The 16,190-nt window shown below is 41.1% G+C and overlaps 2 protein-coding genes across 4 annotated transcripts; one reads left to right on the forward strand and one right to left on the reverse strand.

Annotated features, from left to right (window-relative positions):
• The first annotated feature begins 523 nt into the window (after window positions 1-523).
• On the forward strand, window positions 524-5,852 carry pgd (phosphogluconate dehydrogenase). Its single transcript, XM_040047448.1, has 13 exons — window positions 524-667; window positions 1,084-1,159; window positions 1,248-1,427; window positions 1,521-1,586; window positions 1,669-1,787; window positions 1,873-1,942; window positions 2,036-2,170; window positions 2,288-2,477; window positions 3,469-3,599; window positions 3,775-3,908; window positions 4,432-4,531; window positions 5,023-5,145; window positions 5,339-5,852. Exons 1-13 carry the CDS (start codon window positions 660-662, stop codon window positions 5,456-5,458), a joined length of 1,452 nt encoding a protein of 483 aa, XP_039903382.1. The 5' UTR covers window positions 524-659; the 3' UTR covers window positions 5,459-5,852.
• Window positions 5,853-9,325: 3,473 nt separating this feature from the next.
• tardbpa (TAR DNA binding protein a) lies at window positions 9,326-16,058 on the reverse strand. 3 transcript variants are annotated; one of them, XR_005698254.1, is made up of 7 exons: window positions 15,338-16,050; window positions 14,523-14,686; window positions 14,264-14,404; window positions 13,759-13,929; window positions 13,392-13,476; window positions 12,417-12,563; window positions 9,326-11,580 (listed from the first exon to the last, which is right to left on the reverse strand). XR_005698254.1 is itself a non-coding variant. In XM_040047450.1 (6 exons), the coding sequence occupies exons 1-6, from the start codon at window positions 15,576-15,578 to the stop codon at window positions 12,469-12,471; spliced, it is 897 nt and encodes a 298-aa protein (XP_039903384.1). In that variant the 5' UTR covers window positions 15,579-16,050; the 3' UTR covers window positions 12,270-12,468. The 3 variants fall into 3 exon arrangements, 2 of the variants coding, with proteins under 2 accessions (XP_039903384.1, XP_039903383.1); XM_040047450.1 differs by lacking the exon at window positions 9,326-11,580 and having other exon boundaries at window positions 12,270-12,563; XM_040047449.1 differs by lacking the exon at window positions 9,326-11,580 and having other exon boundaries at window positions 12,270-13,476; window positions 15,338-16,058.
• Window positions 16,059-16,190: the final 132 nt, after the last annotated feature.

Genomic DNA, 16,190 nt, shown 5'->3' on the forward strand with positions numbered 1-16,190 from the left:
CTATATAAATAAATTTTACTTACTTACTTACTAAACAGCTAAAAAATGGGCTTATCTTCTGCATTTGTGATTAAAAGATGAAATACACAATGTACTTGTTCAGATTTTCACCAGAGAAAAAGAAAACGGGATTCATTGACTTATAGATATATAGACATAGAGTCTATTGTGGCGCAAGCGCAGCTCTCAGGTCTGACGGATTTGACCGCTGCCAATAGAAACGAGGTGTCCAACTGGGAGACTGACAAGGCAAAATCATCAAGTTAAAATGTTGTTCTTAAACTTAGTAGTCAAGACAAGTTTGACTGTCTGGATACTTAAAGAGGAAAATCTATTTCTGAAACAGGTCCCTCATCAAGCAGACGTATGGCGTGCACTGAAGCTTCGTGAGTGACTTCCGGGGAAGCCAACAGGAAAAGCGATAGCTCTGCTCAGAATTCTAGACCAATCAAATTTAGCCTCGGACGTGGCTTGTTTGCAGAAAGCTCTTCGATTGGTTCTTGCTCTACGTGGGCGTACCTAAGAGTCTCAGTCAAGTTTAGATGAGAACGAGGAAGTGGAAAACGAGCAAGGAGGAAAGCTGAAGGAAAGGACTGGTGTGCGAGCTCGACTGTCATTTTAATACAGTTACCTTACAGTTACTTTGCCCGCAGAACACAATGGCCGAGTAAGTCCTTCACTTGTTTCTTTGTTTCTTCTTCTGTTGTGTCTTTTTTTGTACAAAGTCGGGGCAATAGAAAGGTTATACCTACTAGTTGAGGTTCTTTTGTTTTTCTCCTTTGCTGAGAGTAATCTTCTTTAGTAGTTAATGCTAACGGTGCTGTTATCTGACCGGGGTCAGCTTTAGAGTTTGGTAGAAATATGTGTGGTCTGTGCAGCACTGAATTGGGTGATGGTCGCTATGGACTCTGGGAAATTAAAGGGATCTTCGGAGTGAGGACTCTGAAGCCCATGTTTTAATTTACTTGAAATAAAAATACACTGGATGACTTGAGGGATAGTAGACAGAAGGCTGTTTTGATAATTACCCTGAAGCCAGACTATCCGATCTTCTCACCTGTGATGTGATTCTTATTTCCTCAGAGCAGACATTGCACTAATTGGTTTGGCCGTCATGGGCCAGAACCTCATCATGAACATGAATGACCACGGCTTTGTGGTAAGTTGATGCCTCCTGTGTGTGTTGCTGCTACTCCCTGCATAACCTGTTCCACTTTTCTTTCACTCATTCAATATCTTTCCAACAGGTCTGCGCTTACAACCGTACTGTGTCCAAGGTGCATGACTTCCTGCAGAACGAGGCTAAGGGCTCCAAGGTGATTGGAGCAGAATCTCTGGAAGACATGGTGACCAAGCTCAAGAAGCCCAGGAGGATCATCCTGCTGGTCAAGGCTGGACAGGCTGTGGATGACTTCATTGACAAGCTGGTGAGCAGTCAGTCCTGAACTAGGCTAAAGTTTAGAAACTGCGTCCAACCTGCATACATTTATTGGGTTTGTACTACATCTGTTAATTCTCAGGTTCCTCTTCTTGAGGCTGGGGACATCATCATTGATGGTGGCAACTCTGAATACAGAGACACGACAGTAAGTCATAAACATTCACTGTGGAGCAAAACCTCTTTATTCCAGAGGATATCACCATAGCTCATGCACTTCTATCCTATAGCGGCGGTGCAAGAGTCTGAAAGAGAAGGGCCTGCTGTTTGTTGGCAGTGGAGTGAGTGGTGGAGAGGAGGGTGCACGCTATGGACCCTCACTCATGCCTGGTGGGCATAAAGAGGCCTGGTAAGTCGTCAGCTTCATTTCATGTGTGTTAAAAATCAGTGAACATTTATCTATTTCAGAGTGTAACTTAATGTTTATTTTATAGGCCATACATAAAGGACATCTTCCAGAGCATCGCTGCCAAAGTTGGAACAGGAGAGCCTTGTTGTGACTGGGTGAGTGATGTATATTTAATGTTTATTAAATATATATTTGTTGTTGTTATTATTATGCCAAATCATCTAACAAATATTGTGTGGCTTGAGCAGGTTGGCGATGAGGGTGCGGGTCATTTTGTGAAAATGGTCCATAACGGCATTGAGTATGGAGATATGCAGCTGATCTGTGAGGCCTATCACCTGATGAAGGATGTCTTGGGTATGGACCATGATGAGATGGCAAAGGTGCGCTTGTTGTACTTCTATGACACCGCTTTCACATTTGTCTGGCAGTATTAATTATGTAAAATATAAAGACAATATGTGTTTTTTGATTTTTTTTTTTTGTTTTGTTTTTTTAAGGCTTTTGACAGCTGGAACAAGACTGAGCTGGACTCCTTCCTGATTGAGATCACAGCTAACATCCTTAAATACAAAGACTCCGACGGTAAACATCTGCTGCCCAAAATCCGCGACAGTGCTGGACAGAAAGGCACAGGGAAGTGGACGGCCATTTCAGCCCTCGAGTACGGGACACCTGTCACACTGATCGGTAAGAGGAAGAAAGGAGGCTTAAAGCAATGAACTACTCATAAAGGCTAGTGTCATGTACCAATACTGAAAAAGCCACTTATCAAATTACCCTTTAATGATCAGATTTCTTGGGCTTATACTTTGGATCTGTCAGCTGGCAAACACAGCATTGGCTGTGAGCCTCTTTTAGAGAATGTGATCAATATGTTGTTGCCTGTAAGAAGCTTGAAGGCTATTCTGATGGCCTGTCAGGTGACATAAGGGGGATTTGGCTTTGGTCTTTGCTGTGACTGTATCATAGCCTGTTTCATAAACAGACCTAAACAAGAAGCAAGCTTTATATGATTAACTTTAAAAGCATGCAGGGTAAACTATATGGAAAATGTATCCAATGTACCCACAAGTGAGATTTTTTTTTAAATTGCTGTGTTTGCTTGTTCCCTGTCTGTGTTGGATACCCTGCTGTGATAGAGAGGGATGGGTGCAGAATAAAAGGCTTCATTGTGTGAGAACTAAGCCCATCAGGGCGAAGCAGCATGCACAGGAGGCGCTCTCACCCAGCAGGGATCACATTCCTCACTAGGACAGTTTTTACGTTATAGAGCAGTGCAGGTTTTAGCAAGTCATGCTGACCCAACAGGTTTTTTTTTTCCTCCTACTGTCCTCAGTTAGTGGCAAGGAAACGATCCTCTCTAATCTGGGAAACCTTGAGTTTTGTCTGCTGTAGCTTTGGCACGCCTGCTTTACCAAACACTATTGCAAACACTGCTGAGTCATGCTGTCGCTCGAGCGTTGGCTGATAGCACAGGGTCGCTGTGACTATCAGCTTGGAAATTCTATGTAATGCTTTGTCATTTTTTGAGATCTCGGGAAACCTAAATTACTATTTAAAAAAGAAAAAAAGAAGCTGGGCAGTTAGTTTATGTGACACTCAAAGCGGTGTGTGTAGTATATGCACTAATGCTGTCCCTCTTCTTTCCTCTCCATTCTCTCATCCTCTTGTCTCCCAGGGGAGGCTGTCTTTGCCAGATGTCTGTCTTCTCTAAAGGATGAGAGAGTGGAGGCCAGCCGCAGCCTGTCAGGGCCACAGGGGGTCAAATTCAGCGGCAACAAGGCTACCTTCCTAGAAGACATCAGAAAGGTAAAACCCACAGTAAATGCATTTACTCTAAATGGGCCAGTTTAGGGCAGCATGCCACAGAGAGGCCAAAGTAAAAATGTTTGCGCACCCTTTGAGATTAACAGGTATCAGAAGTGATGAATAGAGATTTTAAACACTGAAAGTAATATGAATTGTTATGTTTTCATTTGTCCAGGCCCTGTATGCGTCCAAGATCATTTCCTACGCGCAGGGATTCATGCTGCTGCGCCAGGCAGCCAACGAGTTTGGCTGGACGCTCAACTATGGTGCGATCGCCCTGATGTGGAGAGGAGGCTGCATCATTCGAAGGTACTTTTGCCCTCATGTGTCCACACAGCAGAAGTTTGCCTCACTTCCATGTTGTGCAAAAGTTTCAACACTGTTGTCCAAACAGTGGGGGCGAGAGGCCTTGTTAAGAAAGCCCAACAAAAACAGAAGTTTTTGTTGCTTAAGATTTAAGAACATTTGAGTTAAGCTGCAGTTTCTTTAAGTGCAAGAAAAACCTTTTGCAGTGCCAAAAGGTTTTAAAATTGCCTTTTTGTCACTGCGTTGTGTTGTAATGTTGAAATGAGAAAAGAGAGGAACAAAAGGACTCTTCCCATAAAATCATATTGAGAGACAAGAATGAGGAAATTGTGATTGTGACACTGGTTTACTTTGTGTAACCTGGCACAGTTGTTGCGTAATCGCACATTTAACACTCATAATTTGCAGTGTACAGTCACCAGCCAGCTAATGGGGATGAAGTTCTCAAAGGGCATTGAACTTTGTTTAAATGGAGTTTTTATTACAGTATGTCTGGAGAACATTAACACTGCTTTTCCTCTTCCAGTGTCTTCTTGGGTAAAATCAAAGAGGCTTTCGACAGGAACGCCGAGCTGCAGAACTTGCTGCTGGACACTTTCTTCAGTAACGCTGTGCAAGACTGCCAGGTATGAGGAAGGAGGAAGTGGTCAAGCAATAACCTGCAATCACCACATTGACAAAGGCACAAAAAAACAAGTTATTTCCTCTTTTTTTTTTAAATATAGAAAAGGAGTGAAGCAACAGTACGACTTGTCTTGTAGTCACCAGCCCTCTGGTTGATTTGTGATATAGTGGTCTGGGTTCCCTTTACATTAAACTGATGAATTAATTCAAAGTGTGTGAAGATGATCAGAATTGAATCCATCCCAGTAGACCCAAGTACACAATACATTTTTTTTTTTCTTCTCCCCTTCCCACTTTACAGGTTTTTCCTTTGCAAGTTTTGCAGTCATAGTGAGTCCTGCAGAATTTGAGCTGATGAAAATGCTGCAGTGATTGTTTTGGTTACCAAAAGCCTTGAGATGACCTCTAATTTATGACCAGATTCACAGTGATTTAATTTGGTCCTGTAAACAAACTTAATTATGTCTTCATTCTGTTTACTCTCCTGCTGTAGGAGTCATGGCGCAGAACAGTCAGCAATGGAGTCCAACATGGCATCCCCATGCCCTGTTTCACTACCGCTCTGTCCTTCTATGATGGCTACAGACATGACAAGCTGCCCGCCAACCTTCTCCAGGTAACACAATTCTGGAAACGGTCACGCCTCCACTATGGGAGGTGTATCACAATAAAAGATCCCTTGTAGCTCGAGTCTTGTGCTGGAATCTAGATGCTATAAAATCCTTTTTTCATATCGTGAATCTTTTGGTTAAAATATTTTAAGGATTTGCAGATTTTAAAAAGGTAACTGTATCTGGCTTTGTTTTTAGGCTCAGAGGGACTACTTTGGAGCCCACACATATGAGCTACTCTCAAACCCCGGTCATTTCATCCACACCAACTGGACAGGTCATGGCGGAAATGTCTCCTCTTCATCCTACAATGCTTAAGGGAGATCTTCACAACACCCAAAAACAAACACGATGGAAGGACGAGGACGAGGGGACGTTATCAACAAGTGAAGATTTTAAACATTCCATCTTTCAACTTTCCACCATCTAGGACCCAGAATCTACTTCAACCAACTTTTTACTTCTCACAGAGACTTGTTGCGGTTATATTTATCAAGAGGTGGAACAATAGATTATGTGCACTGTAGACACCTCCTGTGTATTTTGATGTAGTCAGAGGGGATGTGTGACTCCATCTCGATATTACACAGGCCGCCAGGATACTGTTCCACAGTCATGTTGGGCACGGGGTCCACGGTGTTAACACTGGATTAAGGTGAACCCTTGCACTGTGCTGTGTTAGGCTAAATAAAGATTTTCAATCCCTCTATAATTAGCTTGAATGGTCCTTAACTGTCTGGATGCTGTAAACAGGATTGAAGTGTGTGATACTAAATAAGGCAACAAGTTCCAGAGGACCGTGATATATAATCGTGACCTGCATTTTAAAGGCAAAGACATTCTGATCTACATAACCATTTAACACTGACGAAGACATAATTTATAAAACAACTTTATTTTAAAAACACCAAGTAGCTCCACACGTCTGATACGGTGGAGTTTTACACCACATGACACTCCTGACGCAACCCTAAAGGGGATGTGTCTCCGGTGGGAATTGAACCAGCAATCTTTTGCTTGCCAGGTGAATGCACAGCCAATTCCAGATGGTAAGAATAATTAAAATCTGTAGCTACACGTACCGATCTGTATCAAAACAATATCAAAAATATTAACAGGTCACCACAGTGAAATGACAAATAAACCATTTCATGTGTTGTCTTTTCAGAGGTTGTCCAGCAGGTGGCCCTAAGACCCTGACACATTTCTTTACACATGCACAAACTCATGTTAACACTACTAAACCCTTCACTGTTTTAGTGGACACCAACGTGGAGACTTATTCAATGATACTGTAGCATACAGTACAATAAACTGTGAGACAACACAATGTTACGTTGCTCTACAATTTAAATAACATGGGAAAAACTGACTTCAAATACAGCAGGTCACTATAAAAATTACAGCACAAGTTCAAAGACTCATTTAAAACTCAGCATCACAAGTTTCCCTAAGGTGACATTACTGTAACTGATTTAAAGTATTAAGATGCTGTAGTGTCCGGCCTCTATATACTCATACATTACTACAATACGGTGAACACAACACCATCATTAAACCCTATCCTGGGTCTGGACTGTTTAGGATTGGCTTTGAAACCTTAGAAACAACTCTTAGATAAATAAACCGCTGTTTATTGGGTATACCGGTTAAACTGCTCATCAATGCAAATAGTTAATCAGCCAGTCAGATAGCAGCAAATCAATGCATGCAGGCTTGTAGATGTGGTTAAGACAACCTATTGAAATTCAAACCAAACATCAGAATGGGGAAGAAAGGTGATTTAAGCGACTTTAAACGTGGCAGGGTTGTTGGTGCCAGACAGGATGGTCTGAGTATTGCCAAAACTGCTGATACAAGTAGATTTTCCTGCACAATCATCTCTAGGGTTTACAGAAAATGGTCTGGAACAAGTGTAACAAGCGAGCAGCAGTTCTCTGTTGATATCAGAGGTCAGAGGAGAATGGCCGAACTGCTCGTAGGAAGGCAATAGAGCGGCCAGATAACCACTCATTACAACTAAGGTATGCAGAAGAGTATCTATGAATACACAACACCTCAAAGCCTGAAGGAAATGGGCTACCTCCTGCAACTCCCACGTGTCTTCAGGCCTTTAGCCTAATTTTTTAATCTGTGCTTTCATAAAAGCGTTCTTTTTAGACATTTACTACTACTGGAGAGAAGAGACGTGGGGTGTAAAGCCTGTCAAAGTTTTTAATATTTTGTCTTCAAAACTGGAAAATGGCCATATGTCACTGGCTTTCACTTATCCAGCTCCTCGTGAGCACTTATTTGGCTGGAGACGTTTGTTTTAGAAAAAATGTGCCAATTGTTTGAGTTGCAGAAGGTCGTTTTTTAGCAAGACAACGGCTGCTGCAGCAGAAGTAGTTCTCAAAGAAGTGCTTAGAACAACACTTTTCCAGAGACAGTGGGCGGCATACACAACATGAAAGCATGGAGTTGTATCACTGTTTCAGGTTGCTGGTGGTGTAAGGTTATTATAGAGTTCACTTTAGGCTCTTTAGTATCAAATGAGCATTGTTTCACCTTATCCACAGTGTACCTGATGGCTGCTTCCATTAGGATATAACCCTATCACAAAGCTCAAATCATCTCAAGCTGGTCTGAGCGAGTTCATTGTACTCAAATGGCCCCCACAGTCACTAATGCTCAGACAGGAAGAGCACCTTTTGGATGCAGTGAAACCTATGAACCTACCTATGAAGCGCCTTGAGGTGACTTTTGTTGTGATTTGGCGCTGTATAAATAAAATTGAATTGAATTGAAACAGGAGAGTCAGATCCCAGATGTACATGTCAGAAACCTGCAGCAACGATGAGCTGTAATCATGTCAATAAGGACCAAAATCTTGAAGGCTTTTTCATCACCGTCCTGAATCTGTGCTTAAAAGACTTAAAAGATTTCTGAAAGCAAAAGGGGGCCCGACACAGTACTAGTAAGGTACATCTAATGAAGTGAGTGTGAATATTCAACCTCCTAAGATCTGAACTCTTTTAAGGGTAATAATTTTTAATTTCTCTTTGCTATTTGGGCTGATTGGGGCCTGATGAAATTACCTTCATTTCCTGTACTGGTCTACAGTTAGCTGCCCATTAGAAGCAAAAAACACCTTCTCACCTTAAACACATTCAACTCTCCAGAATTACTCACCTCAGTTTCTACGTTCATAAAGTGTATTTTATAACAATCTTGATTTAAAAAAAACAACAACCCAAAAAAACCAAAATGTAATCCTTTAAGCACTTCAGGCTTGTCAGGAAATTCCCAGCCGCTGTAAAAAAAGAGTCTTGTGCTAACAAGACTGCTTTAACTCATACAGCAGTGATGGTTGTTGTACCTGACAGGAGTGTGTCACAGCTGTTATTACACCTGCTGTTAAACAGTAAACAAAGCCTCGCCTCAGTGCACCTGCGCTGCAATAGCTTTGGTGATTACCATATTGATGTTAACATCAGGCTTTCATTTGGCCATCTTGGGACGCTTCAAAGAGCTCATTTGACTCTTCATGTCAGAGCTTTGATCCTGAAAGGGTACACAGCAGAACAAAAACAATATAAACTCCGTCATTTCAATGCTTAACTACATATATACACTTCGAGTACCATAAACATGCAGCTTTATTATCAGAGCGAGGCTCGCTACAATAGGGCCTTGTATTCTTAATGCGGCCTGACGCCATGCAGGGGTTGCATTAGAGCACAAGAGGCTGTTAGAGCTCAGTTAAGGCAGGGCAGGTGCAAGATGACACCTCTGAGTCATGTGCAGACAAAGCAGGCACCAAGGAGACACCAGACAGCGTGATGACGATGCAGGAGGAGGAGGACTGGATGACGGTCAACACTGATTTTAGTCAAGATCAAACCCCAAATCAGAATCATTTCTATAAATCATTTAAGACACATTAAAAACAGCGTGTTACATACGGGTCCAGTGCTGAAAATTTATGTGGTTTCATGGGCCCTTAAAAAGCAAGCAGCTCGGTAATTGTGCTTGTGTACTAAAATACTGGCTGGCAAAGCTTCGTTAGTTAATTTTCTTAATTTAAAAGGCAGAAGATTTTAGTTTTTTAAAAATTCATCTTTAGAACTTGAACAAGTACTAGAACAAGTCAAGTACATTAAAGTAAATTACAAACTGGTTATAATGAAAGAAGTTATCACACAATGCAGTGGTGGCTCATTGTTATTGAGATAATACAAATACAGAAAGTCACAACTCTTAAGTGTTAAAGGCTTGAATACTTCTGCTTCGTGACATAAAGCAAATTAAATACAAGTACAAAACATAATGATAGATTACGCTTTCTAAATGTTGTGTAAAATTTCAAAATTACTTATAGGAATAGCAGAACAGAAGAAACAGTTTTGAACTCTGTGCTTACATCACAATAAATCACAAAAAAAAAAACAACATAAAAATGCGTGGGTACGTGGAGAGAGGTTTAATTTGGATCGAACTGACGTCAATTGGAAGTGCGTCACGCTTGAGGGTGTATGAATGAGGCTGCAGGGCTTAAAATATGATCTAACTGACTGAGACTGAGTGCAGCAGGTGTAGTAAGAGTGCGATTATTTTGTCTGGTACGTCAATATTACGCTCCACCAACCACTGACAACCTGGGACTGATGGAACAAGAGGTTTGGGCGTATGCACACTTGGTTCTCCACTTTAATTTAAATTATAAAAACAAAAAATTTAGGTACAATTCTGCTTGCAAGTCACATGAAAATACAGAATTTTTTCTCATGGACCCATTTGTTTAATTCAGATAAACAGTCCTGGTGCATACCTCTGACAATACAGCAGAGAGCACTCTCAGAAACCAGACTGCATCCTGGAAAAGATCAAGCTGAGACAAATTCCTCTGGAAAACCTTTGCAACCTGCTTGCAGTGGGAGAAACCACATTAAATCACACTGTGAGAAAGGTTATTCTCTATGGGGAATTTGAGTTCTAGGAGGACCTTTTAAAGATCATGGTTATGTTATGTTTAAGCACAAGGAAAATATTTAAACGCACCATCTTGTACTTCTGGTATTATTGCAGAGTAATTCTGAGAGATGTACAGACTTCTCCGTTATTCATTTAATTTTTTTAGGTAAAACTTAAACTGATCTGGTTTTGATGCCCTTTTTCAGTTCTTAAAAATCACAATTTCTGCATTTATGTACAGTTTTAATGAGCTCATCTCAAATTATTTCACACCAAAAATAAGTTTGCAGAAACCTTGTCAGACAGCCCATAAAAACACATTGTTTCCACACATTATTAAAAGTAATTTAGAGTGTAAAAGATTTTAGATAAAAGTTGCTTTGTTTTTGGAAAAAACAACAACAACCTGCTTTTACATAAATACAACCTTTAGAGACGCATTCCTGATTGTCACCTGATGATTTGTACGTTTAGTTTCATAGTAGTCTTGAGTGTGCAGAGAAATTTTCACAAACTCTTACAGCCGTTTAAAAAATGGAAAGTATCAACAAATTTTAATATATGAAGGGGATGTGAGAGTCCTGTCCAACAATCAGCAAAAACTGTACAACAGCACCATCATCAGGAGGAAAATATAAATTACATCCACCAACAAAGACTGTAAAAGAGTCTGTTTATATAGTCAATCTTCTATATACATTATATATGAGCTAGCTTTCTGCAGGATGCTAGAGCCGTTTTAACAAAAAGACTAAATCTGAATTGTATCCGTGTTTTCAAATAAATCCTAAAAAGAGATATGGATTAAAAGCAAGGAAAACTAGAGATTATGGCCTGAAAAAAAGTCACATTTTATCTACATTGAGAGACCACAATGATTAAAAACTCCAAACCTTTATTTAACAATGCAATACTAATATGTCAGAATACAATGTGTGAATTGCTGCTGTTCAGTCAGTTAAGTCCCTTTGATGAAAAAAAAGAAAAAGAACAGCCAGGTGATACATTTCAGTCACTTAACAATCAAGGTAAACAGAACTAGACAGCTTCCTGCTACACCGATATCATTTTTAACCACATCAAACACCCGACTGGTTAATACTTTGATGTCAGTGACTGTTGGGAGACAAAAGAATAAAGTGTTTACTGACAAACACCCAGTTTTAGAAAGGCAAGACCTGTCTCACAGATTGGGGACCAGACAAAGGAATGATCGCTGCCAGGCAGCAGGTGTTACTTTCGTTCCAACTGTGACATCTTTATGTATGACAAAAAAAACCAAACAAAAATACCTTGATTGTCACCGAGTATGGTCCGCTCTAAATTTGGTGGTCCAAGGTTTCTTGCAAGTGAGGTGAAGAAGATCCTTTTCAGGATTAAGGTTCATTGTGGTTTGCACCGGCACACCCAACAAAGGCTTCGTCTTCCACGCAACTGACTCCAACCTTCATTCAGACGAAAACCTGGGCTTTCCGTGTCCGAGGTCCCTATACATGTGAATTAAAGTGTTGGCAGTTCAATTAATGTAAAGTAAGTTAAAAATAATTGACTATCAAGAGGGCATTATACCTAGTCAAATTCAATTTTATTTCAGACTTCCCTTTATTCACAAAACATAGAAAATGCATTCGTAACCACTTCAAACACAAACTTTCAATGGGAACTTGTCAAACATTCACCACATCAACTTCTGAGCTCGCTTTCAAACTTCAGCACTCTTTCAGTGTCCCGCAACCCCACCCACCCACACAGACTTCACTAGCACAAGGTCACATTTTCACACAGAGAGGGTGGTAACAAGGAGAAAGTAAAGCACACAACCAGACACAGCATTCATGTCAAATCAGATAGCAAGAGAAAGCTACAAAAGGATACAAATACTCATAGCACTTGACATTTCACTGTGAATTTAAATATTTAAGGTTGATAGAAAACAATGAGAGAAAGAGACCGTAGGGATCTCGAGATGCAATAAATGTCCTTGTGATGGCCATGGTGAACACACTCGTACTGGTTTCTTCCTCTCACACTCGCACAAAGCCACAGGTTCTTCTCAACTCTCGCAGGCATTTGTCTCTTTTGAATTAAAAAAAACAAAACAAACCAAAAGAAAAACAAACAACAAAAAAAAGAAAAAACTCCGCACCAACAGTCCTACTCACACCGCTTTCTTTCATTTCGCTCTCCCGTTCGCTCACTCTCACTCGGGCCAACACCAATCCCACTCACTGATCTCAAAAAGTGACAACAGCAGACAAAATTTCTATATCCCAAAAATTAAAAAAAATTAAAAAGGGGGAGAGGAAAAAAAGACAACACCCACCGTCTAATACAGTATATGCAGAGTGAAGCTGTGTTCTTGGATGACAAAGCATTTACACATGGGAGGAGGGGAAATGATACTGAGATCTGTCGAACATTGCTGCCAATGAGGCGCTTCCTCCCGGGAAATTGGGAAAGAGTTGGTGAACTGCAGAAGAGATTTCCATGAAGGCGTTTCCAAAAGATGTCAAACAAAAACAAAGATAAAATCAAATGCATACATACATATATATATATTTATATGTAATTATAGAAAGCCCATCATTTCACAAGAGGCAATCAGGGGGCTCTTGAGATACTCGTGCATGTTTATAAATTATTTTATCCTGCATGCACAGTAAATTTGTGTAACATATTCTCAAAAAACAAAACCAGGTAGTGTGGCAGCTTCCACTAACAAACTACACTTCTCACCCATTCAATGCATGACTACGTAAGTCACACACAAGTATAAATTTCCTCTTTAACAAAATAAAAGGCAGTGTATTTTTTCTTTTTTAAATAACATAATATCTAAGCCATTCCCCCTCATATGTATACTTACCAGGTCAGCCTTATAGCAACAGAAAGAGTTAGCTCGTAGCTATCTACATTCCCCAACTAGAAGATTTAGACTCCATAGATGCACCAAAGCCAGAGCTGAAGCCGCTGCTGGAGGCCGTGTTAGTGCCTGCAGCCCAACCAAGGCTAGCTGAGTTTGGGCTGCTGTAACTGGTGCTCGCAGAGCTATAGGTCTGGTCTCTGGTTGTAGTGGCTGTGCCTGCCGTTGTGGTCAGACCCTGCTGGTTAGCCAGCATGCCCATCATTCCCCAACTGCTCTGCAGCGCTGCCTGAGCGGCCGCGACCATGGCTGGGTTTAGACCGAGAGCTCCAAAGTTAACCCCTCCGCTACCGCTGCCTAGTCCACCGCGATTACTGCCATAGCCCTGATTGAACCCACCAGCCCCAAAACGCCCTCGATCCATCATTTGCCTACTATTATTGTGTTTGGGCTCAGCATTGGAGATGTGCACACTGACACCCTTGATGATCAGGTCCTCTCCGCACAGAGCTTGGGCAACCTGAGAAAGAAATGAGTTACTAAGTCTGTGTATTTCTTTTTTCTTACAGGTAAATAAATACTCCGTACACTATAAATACCAGGTATCATGAGGTATTTACAGTATAAATCTGTAATTGAGCTGTCATGTTTTCCACTACTACACCAAACTTATATGCATATAATTACTGACATTATAGATTTGTTTTTGTTTTATCTAAACATACATATTAGGTCTTTCTCACTCTTCCTGTATAATACCATCTACTCATATTCAAAGCCCGTTATTTAAGGTCAGTCTTACCTGGTCATCAGCAAATGTGACAAAAGCAAACGCCCGGAAAGGTTTGGGAATGAAGACATCTGTGACTTCACCATACTGCATGAAGTACTGTCTCAGATCATCGGTTGTCATGTCCTCTGTGCAGCGACCAACAAAGATTTTACGGCTGCGCATCGGCTCATCGGGACATGCCTGAAAGGAAGAACGGGCACCACCATTTCATTTTAAGTCACGCTGCTCAACAATCCAGATTCAGTTTTACAAAAGCTAATCAACATTTGTAACCTGTGTTAAACATTTTTTTAAAAATCCACTGCAATGACTTTAAAACGCCTGCTTGTAAGTGTGGAAACCCAATCCTTATCTGAAGTGAATGTATGTGTGACACAGATCAACAAGCAGCAACAGGTGCTGTAAGCCTACATAAAAACCTAAAAATGAATTTATACCAAACCTTATTCACTGATGAAATCAATTTCTACCAAAGCACTTCTTTGAGACACGGTAAAAATCGTGCCCAACCCACCTTTGAATTGGGAAGTTTACAGTCACACCATCTCCCGTCAATCATGTGTCTCTGAGCGATGACTTTGGTTTGCGTCTCGTAGTCGGTGAACCGGACGAACCCAAAACCTTTTGAATTGCCAGTTTTTGCATCTCTCTTCACCTGAAAATGTGCGAGGTGAGCAAATTCATTAGTACACAAACAAAAGTCACACCCTTGTTGCGCTCAATGTCTAGAAAAGAACTGAGAAAACATTCACAGTCACATGACACATCAATACCTGCACCATGATGACCTCTCCAAAGGTACTGAAATAATCCTTGAGGTCTTGTTCTGTTGTTTTCCATGGCAACCCGAGGACAATAAGATCTGATGTCTTCTGAAAGCCCCTTTTAATTTTCACAACTGTGGCAGCGTCTATTTCCTCCATCTTTCTTTTGTTATCTATGAAGAATAAATAAATCATGCCAGTGAGAAAAAAAAAAAGCAAAAACCCTTGTCTTATACATTTACAAAGCTCCCCTAAATTAAAAAAAAACAAACAAACAAAAAACCGAAATACAACTGTGTTTACTATTTCAATAACATGTTGCCATAACAGCATCAACTAATCTTATAATTTTCCACAGTTGTCACAACCTCGCTGCAGGATTTGATCACATTCAGTAAGCAAGCTATTAAATACAGAGCTTTAATCCAGTTCAGTCACCTGCCTCACAATGTTTTTTTGTTGGTGTCATTTGTGTTTTTTTTAGACCAATCTAATACAGCAATCTCTCTTTAAGGTATCTTTTGGAGGCTCCAGTTTGTGATGCTGCTGAATTTTGTAATATAACACTACTGTACAGTCACAAACATTTTTATACGAGTTAAAATACAGCGCACACGTTTAGGTGTTGGGCAAAGCAGCTTCACTACAATATGAACAACACCTTTATGTTCAAATTTGGACCAATCCCGAGCATTAAAGCGTTAATTGTAATACGATGTATTGGTACTTTTAACTAGTTATAGTCAAATCAACTTAACAGGCAGTTTGTGGGCAGGGTTGTCAATTTGCTTACATGTTTGTAATGACACAAACACCTGGCATACCTTTGGGGTAATTGACAATGTACACTAGGTTTCCCCAGTCGTTCTCCGGTGGGTGCAGGACACCCTCCACAAGCCGGACTCCCCTCATGCACTGGGTCTCTGGGTTTCTGTATCGCAGACCGCAAGCCCCTGGAAACTGCGCTGCTACAGATGACAGCAAAACAGTGCCATCGTCCTCTGACGGGATCTCCATGGGTTCTTCATTTTCTTCCTCAGCCACCCGAATGTAAAGCTCTGACATGGTGTCCAGGATGGCTGAGCTCTGGTCCAAGCACGGTCAGCTGAGAGAGCTCAAGTTATCAGTAAACACCGGAGTGGTGCGAGCGGATCTGCCCCTGGCTTTTAGTTTACTTCTGTTAACTGTGCGCGAAGCTAATGTAACACAAGCGCAGACACGCGAACTGCGTGAAACAGTCACTCTGCGACTCTTTCGCGTTTAACAGCTGGTGGCATGAAAGCCGGGACGCTTTCTTTGCCAGAAATGACACTCGTAAACAAGTTAGCCAGCTAGCCACTGAGCTAGCACACTCAAGTCAGCTCGAAAAATGAATGGCCGTCCAGTTTTACAACGCGCTGTCAACAAATACACGACTCCTCCTCGTGCTTACGAGCGCGTGGCCGAAAACTGTACGTCAATAACAACTTCGACGAGTTATCGAGTTCGACGCAATTTCACCACCAAAGCGAGTATATCAATACAGCTGCACGCGGCTAACCTCTTTTAACCTCAAGCTAGCTAACAAAATGGCTGCTGATGCTCACCTTGTAAAGATGACATCATCGACTTGGGAGGGTGCACTCTTATTTGTGGGGCTGCCAAAAAAATTAATTTGAAAACGTTTTCTGAATAGAT

The sequence above is a fragment of the Simochromis diagramma genome, unplaced genomic scaffold, assembly GCF_900408965.1.
Source record: "Simochromis diagramma unplaced genomic scaffold, fSimDia1.1 OVJJ01000387.1, whole genome shotgun sequence".
NCBI lineage: Eukaryota > Metazoa > Chordata > Actinopteri > Cichliformes > Cichlidae > Simochromis > Simochromis diagramma.

Bases quoted from the DNA above. Each gene is read 5' to 3' on its own strand.
- pgd (XM_040047448.1), top strand. The intron at 1,788-1,872 runs GTAAGTCGTCAG...TTTATTTTATAG, and splicing joins GGTGGGCATAAAGAGGCCTG to GCCATACATAAAGGACATCT. The intron at 2,171-2,287 runs GTGCGCTTGTTG...TGTTTTTTTAAG, and splicing joins ACCATGATGAGATGGCAAAG to GCTTTTGACAGCTGGAACAA.
- tardbpa (XM_040047449.1), bottom strand. From the start codon at position 15,578: ATGTCAGAGCTTTACATTCGGGTGGCTGAGGAAGAAAATGAAGAACCC. The intron at 14,405-14,522 runs GTATTGATGTGT...GCACATTTTCAG, and splicing joins GAGAGGTCATCATGGTGCAG to GTGAAGAGAGATGCAAAAAC. The intron at 13,930-14,263 runs GTGGGTTGGGCA...TCTTCCTTTCAG, and splicing joins GTAAACTTCCCAATTCAAAG to GCATGTCCCGATGAGCCGAT.